This window comes from Fukomys damarensis, unplaced genomic scaffold, assembly GCF_012274545.1.
Source record: "Fukomys damarensis isolate Sample0158 unplaced genomic scaffold, DMR_v1.0_HiC HiC_scaffold_23, whole genome shotgun sequence".
NCBI classification, from domain to species: domain Eukaryota; kingdom Metazoa; phylum Chordata; class Mammalia; order Rodentia; family Bathyergidae; genus Fukomys; species Fukomys damarensis.
Window position 1 is genome coordinate 32,734,207 of NW_022900935.1, and position 12,188 is coordinate 32,746,394.

The 12,188-nt window shown below is 48.1% G+C and overlaps 1 protein-coding gene across 1 annotated transcript in view; it reads left to right on the forward strand.

Annotated features, from left to right (window-relative positions):
• Nucleotides 1–12,188, forward strand: part of Lexm (lymphocyte expansion molecule) — a 21,043-nt gene extending 8,855 nt beyond the window's left edge. The window contains 2 exon segments of the mRNA XM_010610400.1: nt 1,839–1,972; nt 11,453–12,188. Of these exon segments, the coding sequence (XP_010608702.1) occupies nt 1,839–1,972; nt 11,453–11,525 (207 nt within the window). The 3' untranslated portion in view covers nt 11,526–12,188.

Sequence of the window (12,188 nt, forward strand, 5' to 3'; positions counted from 1 at the left end):
TTTTTTTTTTTTTTTTTTTTTTTTTTTTTTTTTTTTTTTTTTTTTTTTTGGTACTGGGGATCGAACTCAGGACCTTGTGCTTGTCAGGCAGGCGGTAGAACCACTGAGCTAAATGCCAGAGCCCTCAGCTTTCTATTTTTAAGGTCTCTCCTGGTTTCCCAAGGTATATCTGTTCTGTAATTTACCTAATCTCTGCCCCCTGCCCCACACCTGCACCCCAGAGACCCCAAGTAAAATGTTCAGATTAATCAAGTGTGGTGTGCACGCCTGTAACCCCAGATCATTGGAGGCTGAGGCAAAAGAATCACAAGTCCAAGGGCCAGGGATTTAGGTCCATGGTTCTTTTGCTGCCTGCCTCACAAGCACAAGGTCCTGAGTTCAATCACCAGTACTCTCCCCCGCAAAAAATCACAATCCTGGGCAACTTAGTGAAAATAAAAAAATATTTCAAAATAAAAATTTGAATTCAAAATAATACCTTGAGCTGGGCATTTTGGTGCACACCTGTAATCCCAGCACTTGGGAGGCTGAGGCAGGAGGATCACTGAGAGTTCGAGACCAGCCTGGGCTACATAGTGAGTTCCAGATCAGTCTCAACTACATAGTGAGACCCTGTCTCAAAAAAACCAAACCAAAACAACAGCAACAACAACAACAAAAACCCCACAAAATAATACTTTGAATATTTCAAAGTACAAAGGGCTAGGAGTGTAGCTCCGTGGTAGAGCACAGCTGGGTTCAATCTTCAGTCCTGAAGGAAGAAAAAAAATGAAGTTTAGAACCAGTGTCCATGGTGCTATCTCAAGGCTGGCCATTTGAAGTAGGAAGGGCCAAGGTATGGGTCAGGCTTCAGCGGAGGGATGCCACCAGCAGGGGGCGCCCCCCAACAGGCCTCTCCCAGTCGTGGTCAGCCAGATGCTGGCCTAGACTCTAGGCTGCTACCCAACACCCAACACTGCTTGTCCTAGACGGCCGGTTCCTGTCCTGCCGTGACTCTTCCCTCCCCGTGTCACCTTGGCAAGTCTCTGAGAATCTCTGGTGGCAGATGGCTGGGGGAATGGTGTGTGGTTTTCTAGGCTGCCATAAAAGGTCTATGAGGCAGGGGACGTAGCTCAGCAGTGCCATGCCTGCCTGGAAAGCACGGGGTCCTGAGTTCAATCCCCAGTACTGGAAAAAAGAATATAAATCAACAAAGGGCCATGAACTAGGTGGCTTAAAACCACAGAAAGGAGTCCTTGCATGGCTCCAGAAGCAGGAATTCAGGTTTCAGGAAGGCCCAGCTCCCTCTTGATCCTTACCATGTGAATGTGTCATGCCAGTCTCTGCCTCTGTGTGCAGCCGATTTCCCTGGGTGCTCTTCTCCTCCTCTTCTTCCTCTTCCTCCTCCTTTTCTTTCTTTGAAACAGGTCTTGCTGTATAGTTCAGCCTGACTTGAACTCACTATGTAACCCAGTCTGGCCTTGAATTTGTGGCCATCCTCCTGCCTTGGCCTCCTGGGTGCTGGGATTATAGGTGTGCACTACTGTACTTGACATGGGTCTCTTATAAGTCACAACCTTTAATGTAGTTCACTGGTAGAGTGCTGGCTTAGTATTCTGGGGGCCCTGGGGTCCTGCTCTATTCCAGTATGACCTTATTTTATTAACTACACCTGTTTCAACTATTTCCCCGTGTAATTGACATTCTGAGGGACTGGGCTCAGGACTCCAGCATAGATGCAGTTCAGCTCCCTAAGAGTTGGGGAAGGCAGGAGCCCGGGGAGGATAAGGAAGAGAGCCTAAGATTCGGTCTCTGAGCCAGGCTTATTGAGGCCCTGCTGCCCCCCACCCCCTGTGCAGAATCCAGTAGGGGTGGGCCGATACCTCAACACCACACTGATGGAGACCAAGGACACACGGCAGCAGTACTGGTCCCTGTACCTGGGCAGATCCAATCGCTATCCTGCAGACCCTGCCTGGGACAAGATCCTGCAGTGAGTGTGGCCAGAGTGGCAGGAGAAGAGCAGGGAAGGGAGACCTGGCTCAGGGCTTGGATAGGGGGTCCCCATGGGACACGGCTGCTGTCCCTGATGCCAGCCAAATGGCCAAGACAGTGGAGAGACTAAGTTCAGATTCCACCTGGGCCTCTGCCGGGCCATGTGAGGTGGGATGTATCCCTTAAATTCTCTCATCCTCATCCCCTTTTGCTGTCCAATGAGCAGATGGCAGAGGGAACGCAAACAAGATGATGTATCTAAAGCTTCTGGTAAGGAAAAGTCCTCATTTGACACTCAATCCTCCACCCACAACCCACACGGGCTGGGCTTGGCCCTGGGTGGCTTTGCCACATGCAATCTGTTCCCTGGTGCTCGTAACTCATCTCAGGAGGTTGTTTCGAGCCTAAAAAAGGAGAGGTGCTACAGGAGTTTTAGGGCGCAACTCCTGGATCTCTGATCCTGGGGTTCCCCACAGACTAGGTTGACCATTTATCCTAAAATCAAGGAGTCGAGTGTTGTGCAGGGAAGGGCAAGGAGCTGTGGTTAGTGTGACTGTGTTCCAAGGACAGAGAAGACAAACCTGTCACAAGGACAGGCTCAAGATCTGTCCTTGGGGGCCAGACAGGCGCTTTGGGGCTGTATAGAAAAGGGGAACAAGGACACGGGTTTAGGGTTTGCATAGCTGGCAGGGTAGGGAAGCCGGGTCGGGTCGTGGTCTGGTTGATCAGTGTCTTAGGACTGCTTCTGGGGGTCCCAGAGAGGCACATTGCACGAAGGGACAGTTCAGTTCCCATGGAGAGATGGCAGCTCCCGCTCCAGGGGCTGCCTCAGCTCCCATGTGGGGGTGACCTCGTCATGGGGTGGTTGGTGAAGCTCTGCTGCTCCTGGAACCCGAGGTGGCTGCAAGTTTAGGACGGTGACTCGAGACATCGGAGGATCGAGCCGGGCGTCTGGACAGGAAGGAGTAAAAGCTGGCAATTGGATGTCTCTGAAAACTACTTTAGCTACTCTGATCATTTTTCTCTTTCGTTTTTTTTTTTTTTTTGTACCAGGGATTGAACTCAGGTCCTTGCGCTTGTGAGGCAGAAGGCAGAACCACTGAGCTAAATCCCCCGCCTTCCTTCCTTTCTTTCTCCTTTCCTTTCTTCTGGTACCAGAGTTTGAACTCAGGACCTTGTGCTTGCGAGGCAGGAGTGGTACCACTGAGCTAAATCCCTGCCCCTGCACTTTCCTTTCTGAGAGCTTCTAGGCTCTTTTCTCTGTCCCCTGTGTTCGGAAATTTCATAGTGATGGGACCAGGTCTCACCATCTCTTGTGCTGGGTGCTTGGTGGGCTCCTTCCATCTGACTACTCAGCATCTTCTATGTCAGAAATTTTATTTCGAATTTTTTGTTTTTGATGGTTTTCTCTCTTTTGTTTCCTTTTTATCGTAGATGTCCTGGCTTGGTGCTCTAGTTTTCATTCATTCATTTTTGTATTCTCCACCTCCATCTTTTCTGTCCTTGTTTTCCATCCTTACTATTGCCTGTTACATTTTTGTCTATCATGCTTTTTCATTTCCAAGAGCTCATTTGTGTTCTGCACTGCTCTTTTTGTTCTTTGAAGAGCAGCTCATTCTGTGTCACGAATGCATTGTGTTCTTCTATACGGGGTATTCATTACGATTTTCCTTCTGCTCTCGGCTCCCTGCATTGTCTTCCTGTTCTTCCAGGTTCCTTTTTTTCTTTCTTTATTTTTTTGGTACCGGGGATTGAGCTTGGGTCCTTGCACTTGCAAGGCAGGCCACTGAACCACTGAGCTAAATCCTCGGCCCCAACGTTCCTTTTTTTCATTTGCTTGTTTGTTTGGGGCAGCAGCACCACTGAGCTGAATCTCCGGCCTCCAAGTTCCTTTTTTTCTTCTCTTCCTCATTCACATGAAGAGGAAAGCACTCACAGTGCCATGAGTGTGGGTGGGATCTGTCTGAGGGTGGCTGGGGCTTGCTCATTCTGACACCTGGTGGCTGCAGAAACAAGACAGGGCCAGGTATTGCAACCGCTCAGGCAAAGCTTTTTGCGGTGGGAGTGGGGCCACTGAGTTTCAGCTTTAGCTGAAGGGAGTCAGCTGGTTAAGAGAGTGACCAGGCTGCCCCAAAACAAAGGGAGCAGCATGCTGTTAAAATTTGCTGGGCTGAGTGTGGCCATAATGTGTTCCTCTGGTGGACGTGGACCACTAGGTGGTCACTGTCACCTTGTCCTGTGGCTCTTGCGTTTTCTCATAGCTGACACCCTCAACTTGCACAGACACCCCAGCCACGTGGGTCTGCGCCCTAGGATATAGGGCTGAAGGACATGAGGTGCTTGTGAGACAGAGGGGAAGCATCTGACTCTCCTGGCTTTCCAGGGCCGGCTTGAGTTGGGGGCATAGCTTTCTTACTGGCTTTTAGGGTCCTGTAGAGATTCTTTCAGGATCCCTGGCACCCCTGACAAACAATTGGACGAGATACACGAGAAAGGTAGCAAGGATTTACTTTTTTTTTTTGGTATCGGGGATCGAACTCAGGTCCTTGTGCTTATGAGGCAGGCAGTGGAACCACTGAGCTAAATCCCCAGCCCCGTGGGATTTACATTTATTGAGGGTAGAGAATAAATACACTCTGCAGAGTGGGAACAGGCCACTGAGAAAGTTCACAGTGGACACAGGTTAATGGCGGAGGTCTTTTGTATCTCCTGGTCCTCCGTCTGAGGTCAGATCTAGGCCGTCCTAGCAAAAACCCACTTGGTTTTGTGCCAGATGTAAATAAATTGAAGGCAGTACTTCCTGACTGACCTCAGGTGCAGGGTTTGGAAACTCTGTTTTGCACATGTGTTTTGGGTCTCTCTGATTGCCAGGTCACAACTACTTTCTCAGCCTGTTTTTCCCACCCTAATCTCCAGACTAATATCCTCCTGAGAGACACAATCCTCATTATTATTTTTTTTTAATGGGATGCGGAGGGAGAGAGAAGCAGTCTCTATCATCATATAGCTGTTTGCCATTGAAAAGCTGGCATCCCTACCTGCTGGAGATTATGTGCTGGGCGTCACTAGCTGGGCTGGAAAAAAAAACAAACCTGTCAATAGGTGGTGAGAAAAGACTACCTGTATGTCAAGAACTGTTGATCTCCTTGTTCCATGGGAGAAAGCTTGGTGAATTTGTCAGGAGAGTCATGGGCTGTAGTCTGGGTCATCATCTGAAGCCTTAAATGGATAAATTTCACTATTACACTGTGAGGGGCAGAGCCCAAATATGAGAAGGAGGAGATCAGAATATTTCCTGGTCAGTCTTAAAAAGTGGATCATTACAGATCTATTTACTAGAGACATTATTCTTCTGTGGTTTTTTTTTTTTTTTTTTTTTTTTTTTGGTTTTTTTTTTTTTTTGGTTTTTTTTTTTTTTTGGTTTTTTTTTTTTTTTGGTTTTTTTTTTTTTTTGGTTTTTTTTTTTTTTTGGTTTTTTTTTTTTTTTGGTTTTTTTTTTTTTTTGGTTTTTTTTTTTTTTTGGTTTTTTTTTTTTTTTGGTTTTTTTTTTTTTTTGGTTTTTTTTTTTTTTTGGTTTTTTTTTTTTTTTGGTTTTTTTTTTTTTTTGAGACAGGGTCTCACTATGTAGTTGAGACTGATCTGGAACTCACTATGTAGATCAGGCTGGTCTTGAACTCACAGCAATCCTCTGGCCTCAGCCTCGGTGCGCCACCACGCCCGGCTCTGTGCTATTATTTGGTAGAAGTTTTTTAGGGGGGTTTCAGAGGGATATTAGATAAACTAGCAAGAGCCTGAGAGCTTTAGCCCTAGCAAGATTACCCACATGTCAGGATTGGGTGGCTGAAGAGGTATTTTCGTGGGTGAGGTGGGGTTGACTTTATTGTAGAAAAGGTGAATCCAATTACCTGTCTCTGTCACCTTTACTGCAGAGGGTGTGGCAAGGATCAATGAAAAGGGGCCCTCCACTTGGGTTTTATTTGGTCTGCAGGACCCCCTTTCCAGGTTTTCATGAGCACTTGGTCTCCAGGGCAGACACTAGGTGGTTCCCTTGGGTCAGGAGCTGGCAGGACTTTGTTTCCAATTAGTTGGGTAGCTTCCTGTACTGGGCTCAGATTAATATGATACCGTAAGAGTCTTGTGGCCTCTGGGTCCACTAGTATATCAGCCAAGACCTCCCATATTAGCATCTCCAACGGACCCATATTTAGCTCTATGTTAGGGGAGTTTTGAATCCTCGTGAAGGCTGTTGGTAATAATTGGAGCCTAGATTCAGACGTCTCTTGGCAGAGTTTTGCTGGAGTTCACATTAGGGTCTGGTTGGCTCTTTCAACCTTTCCAGAGAAAGGAGGTCTCCATGGAGAATGGCAATAATACTTTCTTGCTAAAGCCTTGGTCACCCCTAAGTTATTTGAGAGGTAAAAGAAGGCCCATTGTCACTCTGAAGGGACTGGAGTAGTCCAAATCAAGGATGATTTTTTTGAGAAGCACCCTTGACTACCTCCACAACTTTCTCTGAATGGGTAAGGAAGCCCTCGATCCAACCTGTAAAAGTGTCAATAGGACCAAATTTGTTTAAATCCCTCACATGGTGGCAGGTGGGTAAAGTCTAATTGCCAGTCTTCCCCAGGGTAGGTCCCTCTCCTTTGTACAATAGCCCTGGTTTGGGCTATTGTAAGCACAGAGGTTATTATAGCACAGTGTTATGTAGGCACAGAGTGGGCAAGCTTTGCAGACCTGTTGGGTAGTTGTCATTAGTCCGAGTCCGGTAAAAATTCGAATGACCATTTCCAATGTAACATCTCTCCTCATATGGAAAGAATTATGCAGAGTTTTTATAGCCATCTGCTGTATCCCTTGAGGAAGGACCATTTTGTTTTCAGAATGCCACCCAAATCCCTTTTTAATTCCCTCTTGTCCTAAGGTCCATCTGTCTTAGTGGGTATAGAATGATTTTACTGGTTCCTCAGGAACTAGGAACAAGGCCAGGGTTGAGAAACTGTTAAGGCTGCCCTTCTTACTTCTCTATCAGCCTGTTGATTTCCCAAGGAGACTTTAGATGGGTCTTTTTGGTGTCCCTTGCAGTGAATGACAGCAAGACATCTTGGCAAGATAGACTGCCTCTTGGAGTTGTAAAATTTCTTCTTTGTGCTTTACAAATGATTGTTTATTAGTTAGCAAGCTCCTTTCTGGATTGCTGCATGTCACCAGAAAGGTATGGAGACTGTAAATATTTAGCCTCTTGCCTTTTCTTAATATCAATGCCTGAGTAAGGGATCTGAGCTCTGCTTTTTGAGCAGAGGTCTGCAGGGGAAGGGGTTTGGCTTCAGTGACCTATCATGAACTGGCAACTGCATAACCTGCCTTTCAGTGTCCTTGTTAGACAAAGCTACTTCTATCAGTGAACTGCACCTCCTCAGGGTCTTGGCAGGGCAGGTCACTGATATTCTGCCCGCTCACACAGGTCTGGGAAGTCACCTGTTCATGAGAGGGGCTACCCTCTGAGCCGGTAGGCATCTGTGAGTCAGGATTAAGCATAGTGCCAGTCTTCATGGTAACCCCAGGTGTGTCTGCAAGTGTGACCTGGTATGTATTTGCATAGCCATTGCCCTGTCAACCAAAAGTAACCTCAAGGTAGCTCTGGCCTGAAGAGAAGTCAGGTCTTATAGTTTTTGCCCCAAAGCTGGTTTTTAGCTTCTTTGCTAGCATAGCTGTAGCTACTATTGCCCTCGGGTGGGGTGGCCATTCAGCAGCCATTCTGTCTAATATTTTTGAAAAGTCTGCCACTGGAAGGGGTTCTTATCCCAACCTTTGGGTCAAGACATCCAAAGCAATTCCTCTTTTTTCTGATATGTAGCAGAAGAAGGATTTGGGCTCCTGGGACATCATAGAAGACAATGGTTTCTGTCCCCCACACCTCCTCACTTCATGGGGAAGGCACCTTACTCCCCACAATTACAGGAGGGCAGGAGAAGAGGGCAAAGGATGGGGGGAACCCAGGAATTCTCATGACCAGGACACTTCCCCACCCTCCCTGAAGCTGTCTGGAGGAGGAGACAAGGAGCATAGGCTCTCTGAACCCAGGAAGGCTGGGTTGTCTCACCGGGAAGGCTTCTCAAGATCTTAGCCTTCTTCCCAGTTCCTGAGGAACTGTTAGGAAAAGTATTAAGAAGCTCTAAGAGCCCAACCCCTAGCAGAGTCAGCTAACCATGACAGGTCAAAAGGTCGCTTTAAACATTCCTGACAGGCAGGAACCAAGATAAACGTCTGGTGCGGAACAGACCCTACCCCTTTGAACAATCCATGGTCCCACTTCCCCGAAGTCCCCACCCTTTGTAACTGAATGTTCCCGTAATTGACCCCTTTCTCGGAATTCCCCCTACCCTATAGCTTGTGGTTTTTTCCTTTAAAAACTGTGTCTCTACCCTGCTTCGGGGCTCAACTCCTCTGCCCCTGCGAGGGTTATGAGCTGAGCCCCAGCGCGCGCTGGAATAAAGACCTCTTGTGTTTTGCATCAAGAATCGTCTCTCCGGGGTGTTTATGGTGCATCGCGGCATCCCCGGACTTAGAGTGGTGGGATTCCTCCCTGGGAGGATCTTACAGAACCATTAAAATCACCCACCCACTTGTCTCTCCCCAACCCATCTTCCTGTCCTCAGCCCACCTGCTCTCGCTGAGCCCCTTTCCTTTTACCTCTTGGACTTCTGTGAGTGAAGCTTTTGGCGAGAGAGTTGGGAGTTTAAGTGAAAGAGCCTCTGAGGAGGCTCAGTACGGGGAGTCTCCTCTTCCCAGCTCTCATATATTTCCTGTGCAACACAGAAATTTAATGGTTGTTATAGCAACAACATGGCATCTCCCCATCCCCCCACGATTTGGCTCCAAGGGAGAGCAGAGTGGAGAGGCCATATTTCCTTCCTCTCTCCCTCCTTTTCTTCCTTCCTTCTACCCTCCCCCCACCTCATCGTCTTTTTCCTCCTTAATCCCTTCCCTTTCTCCTACTTCCCTTCTGGGTTTTTGGTCAGGGTAGTGGAGATAGTGACTTGAACATATTTCTGGGCTGATGGCCAGGGAAAAAAGGAAGTGGTAAAACGTGCTCCCTGCATGGCCTGGGGAGGTGATCATCCTGAGCACTAGGAGAGATGATGGCCTCGGTAGGGGCAGGGTAGGGGGACAAAAAGTTGATGATTCAATTAAATTTAGTGAACATTACCGGGGGGCCCTGGGGCCTGTCCTCAGAAGCTCAAGGCAAGTAGGGTGGAGAGGAGTGATTGATTTGGCACAAGGGCACAGCCAGATGCCACAGGAGTGTGAAGTGTGGAGAGACAAACACCCTGGAAAGGTGTTGTGCAGAGACGGAGGAAGCTGTGGGCTGCCAGCATGGGCGTGGAGGCTTGAACAGACCTGGCTTGTTTAGAAGTGGCAGATCTGCAGGGATGGGCCTGGGGAGGGGTGTGAAAGAATGCAGTGAGACAGATCCTGTTGGGTAGGAGGAGGAGCAGAATCAGCAGATGTAGCAGGAGTCTGGCCTTGCTGCAAACACATGTCTGCATATCAAAGCGCAGTAGCCACAGGAGGAACTCTTTTTAGGTACACAATTTGAAACAGCACACAGTAATGCAGTCATCAAAAGCAAGAACAGGGCTGGGGATTTAGCTCAGTGGATCTGGCGCCCGCCTTGAAGGACAAGGACCCAAGTTCAAACCCTGGTACCAAAAAAAAAAAGCAAGAACATTTCCTTGTGCTGAATGCAGTCAACCCACTCCTATCCTGGCCCCTGGCATCTCCTGCTGTGACTGCCATCTCTAGAGTCTCACCTTGTCCAGGGTGTCATATAATGACGACCCATGTGTAGAAATCCTTTTCTCTCATTTTACACCATGCCCTCGAGGGCCACCCGTGTTGTGTGTGTCAGGACTTGGTTCTTTCAGGGCTGGGTTGTATCCCATCGAATGGCTGTATCACCATATGTGTGTCTATTCTCAAGGTGCATATTCCCAGTTAATAAAGCCACCATAGATAAGCATTTATAGGTGTTTACGAAGACACACATTTGTTTTTGTCTTTGGTGGATAGGAGTAAGATTTCTAGGTCTTACTGGGGATTGAACTCAGGTCCTTGTTCTTGGGAGGCAGGCGGCAGAACCACTGAGCTAAATCCCTGGCCCTGATTTCTAGATCTCTTGGTAAGTGCTTGCGTACTTTATAAGAAACTGCCCAAATGTTTTGAAATGGCTCTACTGTATGTAATCCCGCCAGTAATGCGAGGGCTCCAAATGCTCTGTGTCCTTCTCAGCACTTCGTGTTGTCAGGGTTTTCTTCCCTGTAATTCTAGCCTCTCTCACATTGTATTTCATCATGGTGTGAATGTGCATTTCTCCATGGCAAGATGTTGGGCATCTTTTCATGTGCTTCCCTATATCTCTTCTTTGTTGAAGTGTTTCCAAATCTGTTGCACCTTAAAAAGATGGGTTGCTTGTTTTGAGAGTCCTTTACACATTCTAGGCGTAAGTCCTTAAACAGATAGGTGTTTTACAAATATGTTTTCCCACTCAGAAAGATTTTAATGGGAAGTAGCTCTTGCATTTTTAAAAACTTCCTCTGTGGCATTATTGGGCAGGAAAATGGAGTTAGGAGGCATAGAGAGAAAGAGACCATCTGTAAGGTCCAGATGAGAGATGAGGCTCAGGCCACTCCAAGGGCAGAGGGGACAGCAGGGAGAAGCAGAGAGGTGGAAGCCATGGAGATCCAGTGGATGGGAGGAAAGGTCCCTCTTTATCCTATGGGCCTTCTGCAGTGTCTTCTTACCTTCCTTCCTTTGACAAGTGCTTGTGGCTCATCCGCTGAGCACCAGGTCATGATCTAGGCATGGGAAAATACCAAGGAAGCATACAAGTCCTGCCTTCACGGTGGGGAAAACAGGCAACAAAAAAGGGCATAAAGTGTGTACCATAATGGCTGCCGGATTGATGCACACAGCCAGTGCTTCTTGTGGGAATGCTGCCTTCCACTGGCTCCCGGGATGGGGACCACAGTCCTCAGGAGTTCCACACCTAGAGACAGAACCCAAGCAGTGAGAGGAAGGTAGAACTGAGGTCAGGAGATCTAGGCCTGGCTACTGGCCCTGATGCTGGCCTTCAGGGTGACCTCTGGCACATTCCCACTTCTCTATGGCCCTTGGTCTCCTTCCCAATTCTGGGCCACATGACATTTCAGACGTTTGAATTTTTAATTGAAGTTCTTACAAACCAATATGAGTGCTCTGATGAATTGAAATGGGCACAAGGTCAATCTGTCTCCTCTTTAGAATCAGGTCCTTTTGTTGGAAAAGTTCTGGCGGTCACCAAATTTGGCCTCTTGCCCAATGTAGGACCCCTGGGAACACAACCAATAGGAACCTGTTCATCTCCTGTGGGTACCCCCCTGGGATGGGGAGCCCCTCCCTTCCCAGGGATCACATCTATGTTTTTTCTGTCTTTTTAAAGGGAAAGGATCACACCTGTGACAAAGGGCCGATGTCATCTGACTGTGGATCATAACTCAGATCCCACTCCATAGAACCTCAAAGGAGAGCCAGTGGCACCCACCCAGGGGGCCCAAAGCTGGAGGACAAATCTGGGGGTGGGAGGATGGCAGTGGGGGGAAGGATAATTGAGAATGCCTGGGAGGGGGAGAGATGTGGAGGGGTCATCTTGACTGGAGTCATAGGCCAGAGGTTACAGTGGGGTCACCCGGGGATGGCTATCTTTGGTTACAAGAGATGAGTCGTCCTGAGAATTCCGATCACCCAGTGACATGAATGTGGGAGCCCAGACAGCAAGCAGATGGACTGACAGATTGGAATGTGGGTGACCCCCATAACTCCTCCTACCGTAAAGTCAGAGAGCTGGCTTCCTCTCATTAAAGGCCAAAGGGAAGTGGGAGAGTGTAGCCTATTACATATGGTAACCCTAGGCCCCTCCAGGAATACCCTGTCTCCTTCTCAGGATGTTCAAGAGGACACTGCTGGCCTCCAGGCTGTGTTGAGCCAGTGGGGACAACTGGTAGCTCTGCCCCCAGAGTCTGCCTTGTGGAACACCCCAGTGTAGCCCAAAGGTGGGCCTGTGCGGGGTGGTGACAATATTCAGTTTCTTTCATCAGTGTTTCTTGTCAGTAAGAGATTGGTTGGGATGGGCATTGGACTGTCCCTAGAAAAGAAGAGACTGAGACCCCACAGCTTCA